A 15847-nucleotide genomic window follows, 5' to 3' on the forward strand; every position below is an offset into this window, starting at 1 on the left:
TGCGCACTGGATACGCAGCCAGTACGCAGGCGCGCGCTTTAGGGCGGAAGCGAGAGTCCGCGGCTGCACGTGGGGTCTGGGGCGATGGAGGGGGCGATGCTGCCTGACGCCAAGATCCGCACTGAGTCCGGAACAGAGTCCGGCCCACGGGGCCCTGGCTGCAGCCTCCGGCACTTTGCGTGTGAACAGAACCTGCTCTCCCGGCCTGACGGCTCTGCCTCTTTCCTGCAAGGTAAGAACTTAACCTACGTAAATACTGCGGGGGCCATGTTCGCCACGTTGTATTTGTTTTAGAAGGATGTTACAGTGTACCTTGCAAAGGAGTGCCACTAGCTGATAAATGTCCCCCCTGGACTGTTGCAGTTCTTGCCCGGGGGGATGCTACCGGATGTGCCAGAATAACATATCTCTCCTTCCCGCCTGCAAGGGAGACGGTATCGCCAATCCTGTCAAATACTCAGATGAGAAAGGGGCAGACCTCCTCATAAGACCAAATACTCCAGAATAGAGAAGCGCTCCCCACCAAAGTGAATATCTCTCTTGACTAATTTCGTCTCCCGCCTCCCCCACGCACACGCAGGGTCCGTACACGCCAGGCTGAGGCGGACCTGTCCATATGCATAAATACCCTAGACTGGGGGCACCTGGGTGGCTCAGTCGTTAGGCGTCTGCCTTCCGCTAGGCTCGTGATCCCAGGATCCTGGGATCAAGCCCCACATAGGGCTCCCTGCTCCGCAGGAAGCCTGCTTCTCCCTCTCCCACTCCCCCGTTTGTGTTCTCTCTCTTGCTCTGTCTCTCTCTGTCAAATAAATAAATAAAATTAAAAAAAAAAAAAAAATACCCTAGACTGGTGGATCACCACCACCGGCCTCATTACTCTTTGGACTGTGGCATGTCTTTTACCCAAGTAAATACTTTTCAGATTGAGAGTGATGTCCCCCTTCTTCCCCACAGATGCGGTAAATATCCCTTTGACTGTGATATACATCTCTCCATATGAGTCTCTCTCTAAGTTTGGGGCAGGTCTTCCCTATTGGGTAAATATCCCCTTGCCCTAGCCAAATGCATCTCAGACTAGACTCAACTCCCTGACCCAGGTAAACATTCCTCTCGAGATAGGCCTAAGGATCACCCCCATAAATGCTTCAGTCTCCTCACTAGGGTCATTACTTTCTACCCAGGTGCAAAACCTGTTTTCATTCGTTCCTTCATTGAACACAAGTGTATTTGTGCTAAGCACTGTTCTGGGCATTGGGAATACGTTGATAAAAAACATTTTAATTCCTGACCTAACAGTTTACATTCTAGTTGGGGAGACAGACCAAAGATAACTAAGTAAAATATATAGGGAAATGCTGTGGAGAAAAATATAGTAGGGAATGGGGAATAGGGTGTGCCAGAGAGGATTGCACTTTTTTTTTTTCTTTAAGATTTTATTTATTTTTGACAGAGAGTGTGTACAAGCAGGGGAAGCAGCAGACAGAGGGAGAGCGAGAAGCAGGCCTCCCGCCGAGCAGGGAGCCTGATGGGGGCTCGATCCGAGGACCCTGGGATCGTGACCTGAGCTGAAGGCAGACGCTTAACCATCTGAGCCACCCAGGGGCCCCAAGGATTGCACTCTTAACAGGATGGTCAGGAAAGACCTTGATGAGATGGTAACATTTGAATAAAGACCTAAAGGTAAGGGAGCAAACCCTAAAGATAGCAGGAGGAAAAGCATACTGAGGGTGGAGAACGGGGGGGGGGTGGGCCCCAAAGACTCTGAGGCAAGGACGTGCCTGGTATATTTGAGGAATAGTCTGCAGATGGTGTGGCTGGAGCAGTGAGGAAGCTGGAGAGAGGTAAGGAGGATGGCCTGTCATTTGAGGCCTAATGAATGAGCTGGGGGCCACTGCTCCCAAATTTTGCTCAGAGTGGTGACATGATCTGAATATATTTTAACAGACTCTCTGGCTGTGGGGTTGACTGTAGAGGTATGGGAGAGAAGGGGAGATGGTGGTGGCTCGGACCAGAGTGGAAGCAGTGGAGATGGTGAGATTCAGGGTGTATATTGACAGTAAGACTGAGGGCGCCTAGGTGGCTCAGTTGGTTAAGCGACTGCCTTCGGCTCAAGTCATGATCACAGGATCCTGGGACCGAGCCCCACGTCGAGCTCCCTGCTCAGCGGGGAGCCTGCTTCTCCCTCTCCCTCTGCCTGCCGCTCTGGCTACTTATGCTCTCTCTCTATCTCTCTGTCAAATAAATAAATAAGATCTTTAAAAAAAAAAAAAAAAAGAAAGAAAGTAAAACTGACAAAATCTGTAGGTGGTTCGGTGTTGGGGTGTGAAAAGGAGAGGGATAACAACCGAGGTGTTTTTCCCGAATGAGCTGTACTGGGAGAAGCTGAGGAGGTCAGTTTGGAACATTAAGTTTGCAGGGCCTGGTAGACATCACAGCAATCACATGGACAGGGCATTAGGAAATGCAAGTCTGCAGTTCAGAAGAGAGACCCCATCTGGACACATAATTTGGAATCCTCTGGCTATAGGTGGTATTTCAGCCACTGATTGGATGAAATCAAGAAAAGGAGTGTAGATGGGAAAGAGAAGACATCACAGGACTCAACCCTGGGTCCTCTAACCTGTGAGGAGCTAGGAAAAGAGAGAATAGCAGCTAGGAAGGTAGGAGGCAAACCAAGAGAGGGCACTGACCTGGGGCCTGGAGAAGTGTTTGAGATGTAAGGGCCCACCAGCTGCATCCATCCTCCAGACCTGTGACTGGACAGTCTGGACGTATGTCATCCATGACGCCGTCAAGAGCTGCTCCGGTTGGGGCACCTGGGTGGCTCAGTCGTTGGGCGTCTGCCTTCGGCTCAGGTCATGATCCCAGGGTCCTGGGATGGAGCCCCTGCATCAGGCTCCCTGCTCAGCGGGAAGCCTGCTTCTCCCTCTCCCCCTGCTTGTGTTCCCTCTCTCGCTGTGTCTCTCTCTGTCAGATGAATAAATAAAATCTAAAAAAAAAAAAAAAGCTGCTCTGGTGGAGTGGTGGGGTCAGGGTGGAAAAGAAAAAGACCGCAAGTTAGAGACTGTCTTTAGGAGCTTTGCTGTATGGGGATCAGATACATGGGGCAGGAGTTGAAGGTGGATGTGGGTCCAGAGAAGAGAGAATTGTGGGAGCCACGTCCTTGAGAAGGTGACAGGGAGGGTCTCCCTAGGTTCATGGGGGCCACAAGCAGCTCGTCCAGACTAACAAGAATGAAGACCACTGTGTGGATCTCATTCTGTCGGTGTGGTTAAGTTCCCCTCTGAGGGCAGATTCTCCGGGAGCCAAGAGAATCCCTCAGTTCTGCAGCTCCTCCTCCCCAACCCAGGAAAGGTGCCCTGACCCCGGGGACCTTCCCAGGTCCTCCCCAAGACTTAGCTCTTCTGCTCCATTCACATGCCTGGAGTTTCTTCGACGTCAGAAATATTGAGGAGGGTGGCCCCTCCCGTGTTCTAAAACTCCCAAACCCCAGGACCCCATGCAGACTCTGGAGAGTATGTCCCACCCGCTTCTGGCCTCGGCATCTCTTAACGGGGTTGTTAAAAAAGCGGAGTCCCAGAATGCACTGCGCACCTGCCAAGGTTGGCCCCTCTGCACTTGTAAGCACCGCGAAGATTCTGTGTGCAGGCCGGTGTTTTGAAGCTGTGCTCCTGCCCTGTGTTTCCCACTGCAGATTGTGGGCCCAGCTGCACGCTGGAATGGCCCGTGGAGCTCGGATGCGCCCAGTGCCTGTCCCCCACCCCCCCCGCAGTTGAATCGGAATCTCTGGGGGAGGGGGCTGGGCATCAGGATCTTCTCAGGCTCCCCAGTGATTCCAGTGTGCAGCCGATTCCATGTGCAGCCGGGCTTGAGAAACCACAGCTGCGTTCCGTAGTGTTTTTCTGTTTTTGTTTTTAAATGGAATAGAGTAGGGGCGCCGGGCTGGCTCCGTCCAAGGAGCATGTAACTCTTGATTCCAGGGTGCTGAGTTCGAGCCCCACGTGTGGTGTGGAGGTCACTTAAAAATCTTAAAAGTAAATAAGGAAAAGTAAATTAACTGGAATAGAGTAGAAAGCATCAGAGTGTGTTGGAGCAGTGACAGTAAGAGTTGTTTTGTGAGGCCTTTGTTCTGTTTACACACGCAGACATTTGCATGAGTGTGGAGCGGCGCCCATGCAATATGTGTCTTATTGGGAGTTATGGAGAGAAAAGTTTGGAAGCCACTGGTGTAGTCCAGTCTCTTCATTTTGCAGAGGATAAAACTGAGGCCCAGAGAAGTGAGCACAATCAGCCAAGGTTACAGAGCCAGCAGGAGGCAGACAGGACTGGAAGCCAGGCTTCTTCTCCCCCCCTCTTTTTTTTTTAAAGACTTCATTTATTTGACAGAGAGAGCACAAACGGGGGGAGCGGCAGGCAGAGGGAGAGGGAGAAGCAGACTCCCCTTTCTCAGGGGTCCCAACTCCTGCAGAGTTTGGGGACGTGAGCCTGAGGGAAGAGAGCCAGGTTGGAGGAAGCTTTGGAAGGAGCTGAGACCAACTGCAGTAAGGGGGAGGAAGGTTAGCTCTTGGGAAGAACTTTCTGTTCAAGTAAACAACAGCTAAAGTCAACAACTCCACACATGCCCCGCAGTGTCCTCGGTGTCTTATGATCGACACGATGGGCGGAGGCGCCATTATCATCCCCATTTCACAGATGAGGAAGCATAGGCAGAGACGTGAGTGAAGCAGATGCTCAGAGACTCACTGCCAGCAAATGGTGGGCTGGACTGGGGCTGACGGGGGTGGGGAGGCCTGGCTGCTGGCCTGGTCCCCACACTCTCAGGGCGCTGCGCTGCCCCCCCGCCCCAGGAAAGCAAGATGTGCATGAGGCCTCCCCTGCTGTCTCCCCAGGGGATACATCGGTCCTGGCGGGCGTGTATGGGCCAGCCGAGGTGAAGGTCAGCAAAGAGATCTTCAACAAGGCCACCCTGGAGGTGATCCTGCGGCCGAAGATCGGGCTGCCTGGTAATTGGGCCCAGCAGGATCTCCAGCTTCTTCCTCACCGCTGTCCCCAGCGCCCCCTCCGCCCTCCCCCCTCCCCAGCTCTTGGTGTCTCCTCCCCACCTTAGTCTGTCCTCCCTCACTCCTCTTTCCTGGCTCTATCCCTCCTCCTCTGCACTAACCTGGCGTTCCACTCATTTACATTCCATTCATTTACTCGCCCCCTCACTCCCGGGGCTGGGTACATGGGGATGGGAGTGGGCAGCAGCAGGGGACCAGGGAACTCTGGGGTTTTCCTCCTGCAAGAGGCTCCCTTGCTGGAGCCAGAGGGGGCAGGGGTGAGGTGGGTATCAGTCAGGCCCTGCCTCCTTCCCACTGGGGATCCTCTGTCATCCATGCAGGGTCCTGCGCCAACCCTGGCGGAGACAGCAGGCCCTTTCCAGAGGCCTTGGGTGGGGCATATGGAGGAAGGTGAGCCAGAGGGAAGGGAAGAGGCTGACAACCCCACCCCACCCCACCCCACCCCTGATTTCCCCAGGCGTCGCGGAGAAGAGCCGGGAGCGGCTGATCAGGAACACGTGTGAAGCTGTGGTATTGGGAACGCTGCACCCCCGCACCTCCATCACTGTGGTGCTGCAGGTCGTCAGCGACGCTGGCTCTGTATCCTTTCCCCTGGGCCGCCACCTCCAGGAAGTCCCTCAGAAGCTCCCTGATGGCCTCCCTTGCTCTGTTAGCCAGAAGGCCTCCAGACACTTGATAGTCACCCGCTTGTTGAAGAACAGAATAGCAGACACTGCTTGAGGACTTACTGAGTGCCTGACACATATTAACTCACTTAATTCTCACAGCATAACAAATAGGTGCCACTTTTATAATCCCCGTGTTCCAAATGGGGAAACTAAGGCACAGCAAGGTCGGTTCCTATCTAGTGATTGGCGGAGCCAGGATTTGAGCCCAAGCCATCTGCTCCCAGAGCCCAAGGCCCCTGGCAGATGGGTGTTCTTGTGTCTTCATGTTTGCAGTGAGGAAGCAGGCCCCGAGAGGGAAAGTTGCTTGCCCAGGGTCACACAGCTGGAAGGCAGCAGAGAGAACTCACGCCCAGGCCTGACTGCCTGCAAAGCCTGTGCCGTTGACCTCCACTCTGCCCTGGCGCAATGCTAGGGGAGTCCTGAGCAGGCTGAGCAGTTGGGTCAGCAGCTTGGCCTAGAAAGACCCCTGTGGTTCGGTGAGAGGTTGGGGCTGAGGACCAGAAATGGGCGTTTCTAGAGGGGCTTCACAGAGCAGGAAACTGAAGCCCAGAAGGGAGGTGGAGTGGAGGGGCAGTGGCAGAGCTGGGACTGACTGACCCTAGAGCTGGACCCTTAGCCGCTGTGATGGGGCTGGGGGCAGAGACTAGAGGAAACTGAGCGAGGGCCGGCTGTCTGGCTCCAGGCCCGGGCTCGCTCCTCCCTCTGTCACCTGGTGGTGGCTGCCTCCACATGTGATTATGGGAGGTTCCTCCTCTCCCCGCCTTCAGTTTCCCTGAAAGTGCTTGGCACGTGCTTCAGGACAAATCTGTCGAGTATCGTTATGACCCCTGATTGAGGCTCAGAGAGAGTAAGTCACTTGCTCAAGCTCACACAGCTGAGAGGTGGCAAAGGCGGGTCAGGAACCCAAGGCTGCTTGATTCCAGAACCACCTAGAAGCACTGTGCCCTCCCGCCTCCCCGTGGTCAGTTAGGGAAGTCTGGCCACAAGCGCTGGTGGGCCATCCCTGTGGTGGGAGCGCTTCTTAACCCCGCCCTGTGGCACCCAGCTCCTGGCCTGTTGCCTGAACGCCGCCTGCATGGCGTTGGTGGATGCAGGGGTGCCCATGCGGGCCCTCTTCTGTGGGGTCACCTGTGCTCTGAACTCTGACGGCACCCTCGTGCTGGATCCCACAGCCAAGCAAGAAAAGGTAGGTTTGAAGGCCGGGCTGGTGAACGGCTGCGAGCAGACCCTGCCTCTCGCGGCCTCGCTTCCCCAAAACACTTGGCTCCTATCACGTCGGTCCCAGCTGGCAAGCTCTGGTCTGTTCTTCAGGGCAGGTGCTAGAACCCCGGCTCAGACCCACTTAAGTTAAAAGGGAACGTGTGGACCTTCGCTATGAAACTCAGAACAGAGGTCCAGCTAGACCCAGGGTCTCAAATACCATAAGGATTTCCTCGTCTGGCTTCTCAGCCTCTGCTGTCTTATGCACATTGGTTCCACTGGGTTCCATTCTCTAGCCAGCATCTTGCCCGAGCCTGTGATCAGCCCCTAGAGCTCCATGCTTTCCTCACCAGCTCAAGTTCACAGCACCCAGGGCTCTGGTTATTCCGAGATACTCACCCCGTCCTGTGATGGGCACATCCCGTCAGGAAAGCCGAACCCACCTGAGGTATTTCAGACCAGATAGGGAATTTACTGCAGGAAATGGGTCATGATCGTGTTGGAAGAGCCAAAGGAGCAAACAGGAGGGAGGGCGATACCCAGACACTAACAGCCTGTAGGGAGCTCCCAGTCTGCACTGTTGGGAGTCATAGGTGGGTCTGGACACACATGAGGCGTCCTGGCTTGGCCCTGGAGCCCCCCACAACCCCAGCCTCCACGACACAGCCCCTGCTTCTGTCAGTGACGGCGGGATGTGGCCCTCCGTCCTTCAGCCTCACCCCCAGATTACCGGGGGCACCTAACTGGCCAGGGAGTCTGGGAAACAGTTTGCCAGCTTCCAGCCCTGGTGGGACAGAGCCGGGAAGGGGAGCAGGGGGCTGAGAGGTACCGGCTGATGACTGGCTGCACGGCCACCCCTACAGGCGGGAATACTGTGTCCGGAAGCCCCTGTTGGGACCATGTGGGTGGCATCGGGGCATGGGAAGCACTTCCACAGAAGGAAAGGCCAAGAGCGTTGCCCAGGGAAGCAGGGGCGGTGCGTAGACAAAACACCTACACTTGGGAGTGCGGGCTGGGGGAAGGGCAGGTCCCCTCTTTGGGACTAGCTGAGACTCTGCCCGAGGGGAGAGTCCAGGTGTCCTTCCTACCTCATCCCTAGGAGGCCCGGGCCGTCCTGACCTTTGCGCTCGACAGCGTGGAACGGAAGCTGCTGATGTCCACCACCAAGGGGCTCTACTCCGATGCTGAGGTACCTGTGTGGAGATGGGGTGAGGGCCAGATCCCTCCTGGATGTGAGGTCTTGTTGGGACCCTGCGAGATTGAAGGAGAGCCCCTTCCTTACGTCCCTTCTGTATGTAAAAGGCATTTTCAAACATAGTAGGCACAGAAACCCTTGTGGGAATTTTTTTTTAATTTTTTTTTTAAGATTTTATTTATTTGCGAGAGAGAGAATGAGAGACAGAGAGCATGAGAGGGAGGAGGGTCAGAGGGAGAAGCAGACTCCCTGCTTAAGGAGGGACTTGATCCCGGGACTCCAGGATCATGACCTGAGCCGGAGGCAGTCGCTTAACCAACTGAGCCACCCAGGCGCCCAACCCTTGTGGGAATTTTAAAGGGAAGCCCCAGTCATGAGAGCAGAGAGGAGAGAGCTCGGGTTGGGATCGGGATGTGAGGCACCTCCAGCTCAGAGCAGTGCGCTCCCAGAATCCCAGTGCTCTGGTCTCCGAGAGCACTTCCGACCCGTTCCTCCTATGAGCCTAGGAATGTGTGGTGCTCAGGAGCTGGGGTCCCAGATTCCACAGCTTCCAAGATGATCTGGCATCACAGGGCCTGTGGCTCAGAAATTCTAGATCTCCAGTTGGAGATGGGCCAGGTTCATGAGGCCTCTTCCAGGGGTCAGGATGCCTGCTCCCACCTGTCCACGCTCCTGGAGCTGCCGGAATCAGACCCCCGAAGCCCTCCCCTTTTTCTCTGTTCCCTATCTAAGAAAGAGCCCACCAAGCGGGGAAGAAAGAAAGGCCTTTGAAATACTCCCCTGGCCACCTGCCCTACTTCAGGGGAGGCAGGAGGCCTGGGAGCTCCAGGAACCAGCCGGGGTCGGGGCAGGCTGTGGGGTCAGCCGGGCGGGAGCAGGGAGGCCCCAGCACCACCAGCTCTCTCTCCGCCTCCAGCTCCAGCAGTGCCTGGCCACGGCCCAGGCTGCCTCGCAACACGTCTTCCGCTTCTACCGGGAATCGCTGCAGAGGCGTTACTCCAAGAGCTGAGACAAGCCGGGGCAGGGCGCCCCTCCCGCGGCTGCCGCCGCCCCCCACTACCTCCGCGGAAAATAAACCAGCAGCTGGCCTCGCCTCTCAGTCCCTGTGCACCCGGATGCGCTTGTGGGCCTGGGGGCACGGACCCACCTTGCTCCCCCCGAAAGCCTTTCCGACTGGGAAACCCCCCTTCTCCACCCGCCAGTCTGACCGATACCTGTGGGGCACCCGGGGTAAAGAATGACCCCCCCTCCAGGTCCCAGGTTCAAGGAGCAGCAGGGTGAGGGGCAAAGAAAATCAGCGTTTGTCAGGTGGTGGTAAATGCTATGAAGAAAGCGAAGAGCAGGGACGGGGTTTGGGGAGGGCGAATTTAATACGTTAGTGAGGGACATCTGCGGGGGGTGGGGTGCATCCGAGGGAAGCCCGGGAGGAGGCCTCCGGGAGGTGGGGCACCAGCAAGGCTTCCGTGTGGCTCTGGTGGTGGCTGGAGCAGAGCGAGATGGGTCGGGGAGGGAACAGGCACAGTGGTGAGGCCCTGTGGGTCTTAGCATCCCGGTCTTAGCCTGAAGAAACGGGCTCAGCAGCCAGTGAGCTGCCAGCTGTCACCAGCGAGTCCGAGTCCAGCCCCAGAGCCTGTCACTGCTCAGAAAGGCTGGGGAGACACCAGCACAGTCTTGACTGCAGTTCCCCATCTGTAACCGGAAGTGACTGGGGCCCATGTTTCTCGTGGCGTGGTAGCACCCCCCCCCCAGGGTGTATGGAAATATGGGGGGGTGGTTAGTTGCCATTTGACCGCTCGGTCCCTCGCCCCCGTATTTAGCGGGCAGGAGCTAAGAACATGAGAGCATCCCTCGAGGAGTAACCGTCCCACAGCTGGGCCACATGGTCACCAGATTCTGTGGGGCATTGACATTTGGGGGTTTGCAGTGAAAATTATATGGCGGGCCCTCTGCTGCGTGCTTCACATGCTTGAACTAGTTCACGCAGTTCCCACAATTGCCCCCTTAGAGCCTGTGTCATTTTCGTCCCCAGTAACCGAGAAGGAGAAGCATCAAAGTCTTTAGCTTGAAATTCTGTGCCGTGAGACGGGAGAACTCCAAACGGGAAAGTGTTTTCTTCTAGTAAGATCCACTGGAATGGCATTAAACAGAGAACTAAACCACCTGTCATACCATTACTTGGTCATCTCTCAGGCCCGCTCAGTGAGCACACCTGTGCCTCTGGGGAGCACTTGGGGGTCCGTCTGCCAGGGCGGGGGGGGGGGGGCTAGTGCCCTAGTGCCTTAAGGTTCCAGCCCTCCTGGTCTCTGGCCATGTCATTCCCATGGGGTGCCTCAGCTCCTGGGGCCATCTTTCTCCCCCAGAAGCCTGCACAGAATGAGGCCAACGGGAAAGGAGGGCCAAGAGATGGAGAGACCAGACCGCTCATTTCATTTGAGCCCCCAAGTCCAGTTTCTGCCACTTGCTGTGGGAAGAGCTCAGAGGGATACTGCCCTCTACAGGTGTGACCCATTCGGTCCTCCCCAGAGCTCCCAGGGGTGGAGAAAGTCCCATTTTGCAGAAGGGAAAATGTGAGGCTCAAAAAGAAGTCACTCGGGCCAAGGTGGCACAGCTAAGGAGAAGTAAGCCCTTGGAACCCAGTTCTCCCTAATTCTTTACAGACCACGGTGCTTCGAGGAGAACATTCTGCAGTTGGGAACCCTCTGCCCCTCGGATTCCCCCTTCTCCAGCTCCAAGGTCTCTGGGGACAGCCTGTCGTCACCCTGACCTGGTCTCAGTGCCCCGAGCTCCCTCTTTCCTCCCCCCGCCCCCCAACACGCACACACACACACAGGTTTGGCTGCAAGAGTGGCGTTTAATCTCACGCTGTGGCGGCCAGGAAGGAGGGGCTTGCGGCCGCCGCCGCCTCATCCACCCGGGTTCTCCACGTTGCCTGCCGACGCGCCAGGGTCCCGGCCCCTGATTCACAGTGGGGGCCGCAGGGGCAACTAGGGCGGCTCTCGGGAGGCCAGGTAGGCGGCCAGGGTCACCAGGGCGGCCGCATATGTGCACACGCCCAGCCCGACGGCGAGGACCCCCAGCAGGAAGGCGCGGCGGGAGGCAGCCCCTGCCCCCTGGACGTCCCCCTTGGCCCAAGCCTTGTTGGTCTGTGGAGGCGTTGGGCAGGGTGACTCAGGCATCCCCTCATCGCACCCCGCTGCCCGCAGCCCCAGACCCTTCCCCTGCGCCCGCCCACACCGGCACACCCACGGGCTCATTCATAGATTCCAAAACCAGGGAGCAGCTACTGCGGGTCAGGCACAGCTGGGCACAGGGGAGCCCGGGGTGGTCAGTAAGAATAGACCTCTATCACTCGGTGCCACCGTTCTAACTCATTGGAGCTTCACAGTGACCCAGAGGGAGGAATTATTCCTATTTCACAGTTGAGGACAAGGAGGCACAGGGAGGTTGAAGTGGCTTGCCCAAAAATCCTAACGGGGTGTGTCAGACCTAGGATTTGAGCTCAGGTTCCTAACCACCGCTCTGGGCTTTCACTCTGAGACACTCGTTTTACCTTTCCATGTTTCTATGCCGATCCTTCTCTCCACCTTTGTTCTCCCTCCCCCGCCCCCCACGCATAGCACCTCTGTTTTGTTCTGAATGCACCTTTTCTCTTCTATCCAGCCCCCTCCCGGCCCCACCCACAGACTGACCTTCTGGGCCAGGCAGAAGGCAGCGATGCCCACAGGCCAGAAACAGCATAACATGGAAAAGACAGCCAAGCCGAGGTGGTCGTGGGGTAGGAGGGGGGAGAGAAGGCTGCCCCCGTCCCAGTCCGAGTCGCTGTCACTGGATGATGCATCCTGTGGGTAGGAAAGGGCCTGAGTGGGCTTCTCTGCCCACCTTCCCTGCCCCACTGCTCTGCTCCCCGTAGCCCCCAAAGACCAATACCAGGGCCTTCCCCAGAAACACCAAAAAGAGGAAAATGATCCAGAAGTAGGCTCTTAACTCTCTCCAGCCTGGATCCCCTTGAGGGAAAGCTGGGTAACCTCTCTCCAAAGAAGAACCCCCATCCACAGCCAAAGCTTTATGTTCAATGTCAAAGACAAGGTCCCACCATGGATACCACAATTTCAGAGTTAAAACTGGAGGCAGAGAGGCGCCTGGGTGGCTCAGTCGGTTAAGCGGCTGCCTTCGGCTCAGGTCATGATCCCAGGGTCGTGGGATCGAGCCCCACGTTGGGCTCCCTGCTCAGTGGAGAGTCCGCTTCTCCCTCTCCCTCTGCCTGCCTCTCTGCCTACTTGTGCTCTCTCTCTCTCTGTCAAATAAATAAAATCTTAAAAAAAAAAAAAACTGGAGGCAGACACCAATGGGGACAGGAACCAGCAAAAAGTTGGAGATAGACAGCTCTGGTGGCCTAAGTTACTAGGACAAACCTGCCAGCTGAAAACTATAAATTCTAGATTAAAAAAAGTTTGCTTTTTTTAAATCTTGCATTAAATAGCGCACATGATTTTAAGCAATTCTTGTAAGGCCAAAACTGCAATTAAAATCCAAGTTAGGGGGCGGCTGGGTGGCTCAGTCATTAAGCGTCTGCCTTCGGCTCAGGTCAGGATCCCAGGGTTCTGGGATCGAGCCCTGCTCAGTGGGAAGCCTGCTTCTCCCTCTCCCATTTCCCCTGCTTGTGTTCCCTCTCTCACTGTGTCTCTCTCTGTCAAATAAATAAAATCTTTGGGGGAAAAAAAAAATCCAAGTTAGAGAGGGCAAACAAACAGAGAAGGCCTCTTTTGGCCCTGCAGCCAATTGTCAATCCCAGAAAAATAGCCTCTCAATCCAACCGTGAACTAGATGAAAAGTGATCTCTAACCACCGTGGCACCCCCAGGCAGCTAGCTGGCAGAAGCAGACCAACTCCTCTCTGGAGAAAGGTACTTACCTTCAGTCTAGGCCTCAAAATAATTTTTCCTAAAGATAGTTTTTGAACCGTGATGACCAGCATACAGTCCAAAGATAACCGGGCACACAAGAAACCCTAAATAGCAGAAATAATAAGGCCCTCCCTCAAAATCTTCAAAGAATGGAATTACCAGACACATAACGAGATGTCAAAGTGACCCCAACCGCCTCACTGTGGCAGACGGTGTTTCCAAAAACGGCCACAACCAGCTCTCATCCCACATGCTCTTCTTATAGTGTGACTGATACTCTTCCCACCAAGGGGTGAGGTCTGTGTCCGCTCTCCTTGGGTCTGGGCAGGCTGTGACTCACTCATAATTGGTAGAATGTGGTGGAAAGGATGCCACATGACTTCCAAGCATAAGTCAGAAAAGGTGAGGCCGTTTCTGCCTTGCAGAAGCACTCGGGCTGGGGGCTGGGGGCACAGGAGGATGTGGACCATGCTGAAGCTGCCATGTTGTGAGGAGGCCCAAACCACCCCACAAGGGGAGCCTCAGGCAGAAGCCCCAAGACTACATTAAGAGATACCCACCCAGCGCCCAGCTCCTTCAGCCCCCGACCGTTTCAGCTCCAGCCACTGGCTGACCGCAACCTCATGGAAGACCCTGAGGCAGAACCACCCAACCCAGGCCCTCCCAAATTCCTGACCCGTGGAAACCATGAGCCATAATGATTGTTGCTGTTTTAAGCAACTGAGTTTCGGGGTGATTTCTTACGCAGGAATAGTAACTGGAAAACCATGTGTTAAGATAATAAAAGACAAGCGGGGAGTCTGGCCAGCTCAGTCGGTAGAGTGTGCAACTCTTGATCTCGGGGTCGTGAGTTCGAGCCCCAAGCTGGGTGTAGAGATTACTCAAAATCTTTTTTAAAAATAAATCAATAAGTAGAAGACAAGCTTCACAGTATACACAAGGAATAAGAAATTGTACAAATTAACACATTAATTTGAAAGAAAGAGACCAGGACCGAGAGAGAGAGAGAGAGAGAGATGGAAAGACAGAGTACAGGGGAGTCAGAAATCAGAGGGAAGACAGAGAGCCAAAGGTGCAGGAAGAAAGATGAGGGACAAATCTGGAGAGAAAAAGGTGAAACCAGGGGAGGCATAAAACAGGCAAAACCACAACTGGACATCTAGGAAGCCCCCACACAGTTGGGAAGTGAGACTCCAGGCTGAAGGCAGATACCCCAGCCTCCGACCTACCCGGGGTTGGCCACAGCCCAGTTCATTCGCCTCCAAGCCCCCTCCCCCAGCTCCCACTAAGGCCTGCTGTTCCTACCTCCAGGTCAGGGGGCCCTGGCTCCCCAAGACCAGCGCTCACAGAGGGAAGAGGCAGTGGTAGGAACTGCCAACCCCCCAGGGACTCTGTCTCTCGAAAGGGAGGCCCCAGCTGGGGTTCCCCAGGCTTCTGGATGGGGGGCCCACAGCCCACGCCCGCCAGCAGAGGCTGTTGGAGCTCTCGAAGACTGGGGCTGTCCATGGTTGGGGAGAGGCTCCCGGAGGGGTTTTCTGGAGGTAGAGGAAAGCAAAAAGACAAGTTGAAAAAGTCTCACCATCTTTCCCCTGACTCCTGACTCTGGAGAGATTCCTGGCAGAGACTAGTTAGTTCATTGACCCTCAGACTCGTTTGACAGAGACTGAAACTGAGGCCCACAGAATAAAAGCTGGGCCAAGTTGCAAAGAGAATTCGCGGGGTCTAGATACTCAGTTCTGGGATTCTGTCTCCTCGGGCAAAAACCACATACCTGTTGCGCACTTATTCCAAACCATGCTTTGCACACTTACTTGCCCCATGAACCACACATCCCCTGTGCCTACAAGTCTGCACCCTGAATACCCAAGTCCCCTGCTACACACTCAACCAGGCAAGCCCAACCCCCACCTCCAGGCACTCATCTCCCAAAGGGCTCCTTGCATACTTGCCCTGAACAACATCAGCTCCCATTAAATACCCCTCTGGAGCCCCCAACCTTCTTACACACTCCTCCCAAATGACCCCTTGCACACTCCTAATCCTCCCAGCATCAGACCCCCTATTTGCACACATAAGCACGGGTTTTCCACGCAAGCACCCCATCACTTACTTCCCTTGCGCACCTGCCCCAAACACCCGGTCCACGCATCCTTCCCCTACCCCACCCACATCCACGGCGCTACACAATTGCCTGCACACGCACCAGCTCCCCTACGCTCCTCTTTTACCAGAATCCACCTCTGCACCATTCCCCCATAACAGCCCCAACCTACCACACTCATACACACTCAACCACCAGGAATATTGCCACCCCACGATCCCCCCCGGGGCCTCCCAAGCCTCCCGCCCTCATTCCAAACCTGGCTGGAGCCGATTTCCTCACCAAGGGTTCGCCTCCCCATCCCCAACACTAGGACCCGGCGGAGGGGCCGTGCCGCCCACCTGTGCCCCTCACTCACCGCCCACGGCCATATGTCGGGACCTCCTGGGCCCCTGCACCGACACCCGCCCCGACCCTGCGCCCCGCGGGTGGCACGGAACTCAGGGAGGCCCGCGCTCCCCGGGACCCCGGGCCTGGGGGGCGCGGGGTCTGCGCGTTGCGCTGGGCTCCCCTCTCGGCGCCCCAGGCCCGCAGCGCGCGGGGGCGGGGATGGGGGCGGGGCTGCGGGCGGCCGGCTCCGCCCTCCGCCGCGGCCGGGGAGGGGGCCTTGAAGGCCGACGTCAGCGCCCAGCGCTGAAACCCTGCCAACGCAGGTGTGCGGGAGCCAGCGCAGCGCGGGTGCGGAGGGACTCCGAGGACGGCGGACCCTGCCACCCCGCC

General features: G+C 56.2%; 2 protein-coding genes across 4 annotated transcripts; one reads left to right on the forward strand and one right to left on the reverse strand.

Annotated features, from left to right (window-relative positions):
• Positions 1-11: 11 nt before the first annotated feature.
• On the forward strand, positions 12-10284 carry EXOSC5 (exosome component 5). 2 transcript variants are annotated; one of them, XM_035023287.1, is made up of 6 exons: positions 12-232; positions 4890-5003; positions 5518-5639; positions 6774-6914; positions 8028-8117; positions 9040-10284. In XM_035023287.1, the coding sequence occupies exons 1-6, from the start codon at positions 85-87 to the stop codon at positions 9130-9132; spliced, it is 708 nt and encodes a 235-aa protein (XP_034879178.1). In that variant the 5' UTR covers positions 12-84; the 3' UTR covers positions 9133-10284. The 2 variants fall into 2 exon arrangements, with proteins under 2 accessions (XP_034879178.1, XP_034879177.1); XM_035023286.1 differs by lacking the exon at positions 9040-10284 and having other exon boundaries at positions 8028-8315.
• A 799-nt stretch (positions 10285-11083) lies between these two features.
• On the reverse strand, positions 11084-14547 carry TMEM91 (transmembrane protein 91). Of its 2 annotated transcripts, none has more exons than XM_035023864.1 (3): positions 14332-14547; positions 11813-11962; positions 11084-11107 (listed from the first exon to the last, which is right to left on the reverse strand). In XM_035023864.1, the coding sequence occupies exons 1-3, from the start codon at positions 14530-14532 to the stop codon at positions 11084-11086; spliced, it is 375 nt and encodes a 124-aa protein (XP_034879755.1). In that variant the 5' UTR covers positions 14533-14547. The 2 variants fall into 2 exon arrangements, with proteins under 2 accessions (XP_034879755.1, XP_034879754.1); XM_035023863.1 differs by lacking the exon at positions 11084-11107 and adding an exon at positions 11108-11266.
• Between the last annotated feature and the right edge of the window lie 1300 nt (positions 14548-15847).

The sequence above is a fragment of the Mirounga leonina genome, unplaced genomic scaffold, assembly GCF_011800145.1.
Source record: "Mirounga leonina isolate KUSES-001 unplaced genomic scaffold, KU_Mleo_1.0 Mir_177, whole genome shotgun sequence".
NCBI classification, from domain to species: domain Eukaryota; kingdom Metazoa; phylum Chordata; class Mammalia; order Carnivora; family Phocidae; genus Mirounga; species Mirounga leonina.

Coding starts and splice junctions, on each gene's coding strand:
- EXOSC5 (XM_035023286.1), top strand. CDS start 85: ATGGAGGGGGCGATGCTGCCTGACGCCAAGATCCGCACTGAGTCCGGA. Junction 233..4,889: donor CTCTGCCTCTTTCCTGCAAG/GTAAGAACTTAA, acceptor CTGTCTCCCCAG/GGGATACATCGGTCCTGGCG. Junction 5,004..5,517: donor GCCGAAGATCGGGCTGCCTG/GTAATTGGGCCC, acceptor TGATTTCCCCAG/GCGTCGCGGAGAAGAGCCGG.
- TMEM91 (XM_035023863.1), bottom strand. CDS start 14,532: ATGGACAGCCCCAGTCTTCGAGAGCTCCAACAGCCTCTGCTGGCGGGC. Junction 11,963..14,331: donor CAGGGCCCCCTGACCTGGAG/GTAGGAACAGCA, acceptor TCCTACCCACAG/GATGCATCATCCAGTGACAG. Junction 11,267..11,812: donor CCTTCTGCCTGGCCCAGAAG/GTCAGTCTGTGG, acceptor ACGCCTCCACAG/ACCAACAAGGCTTGGGCCAA.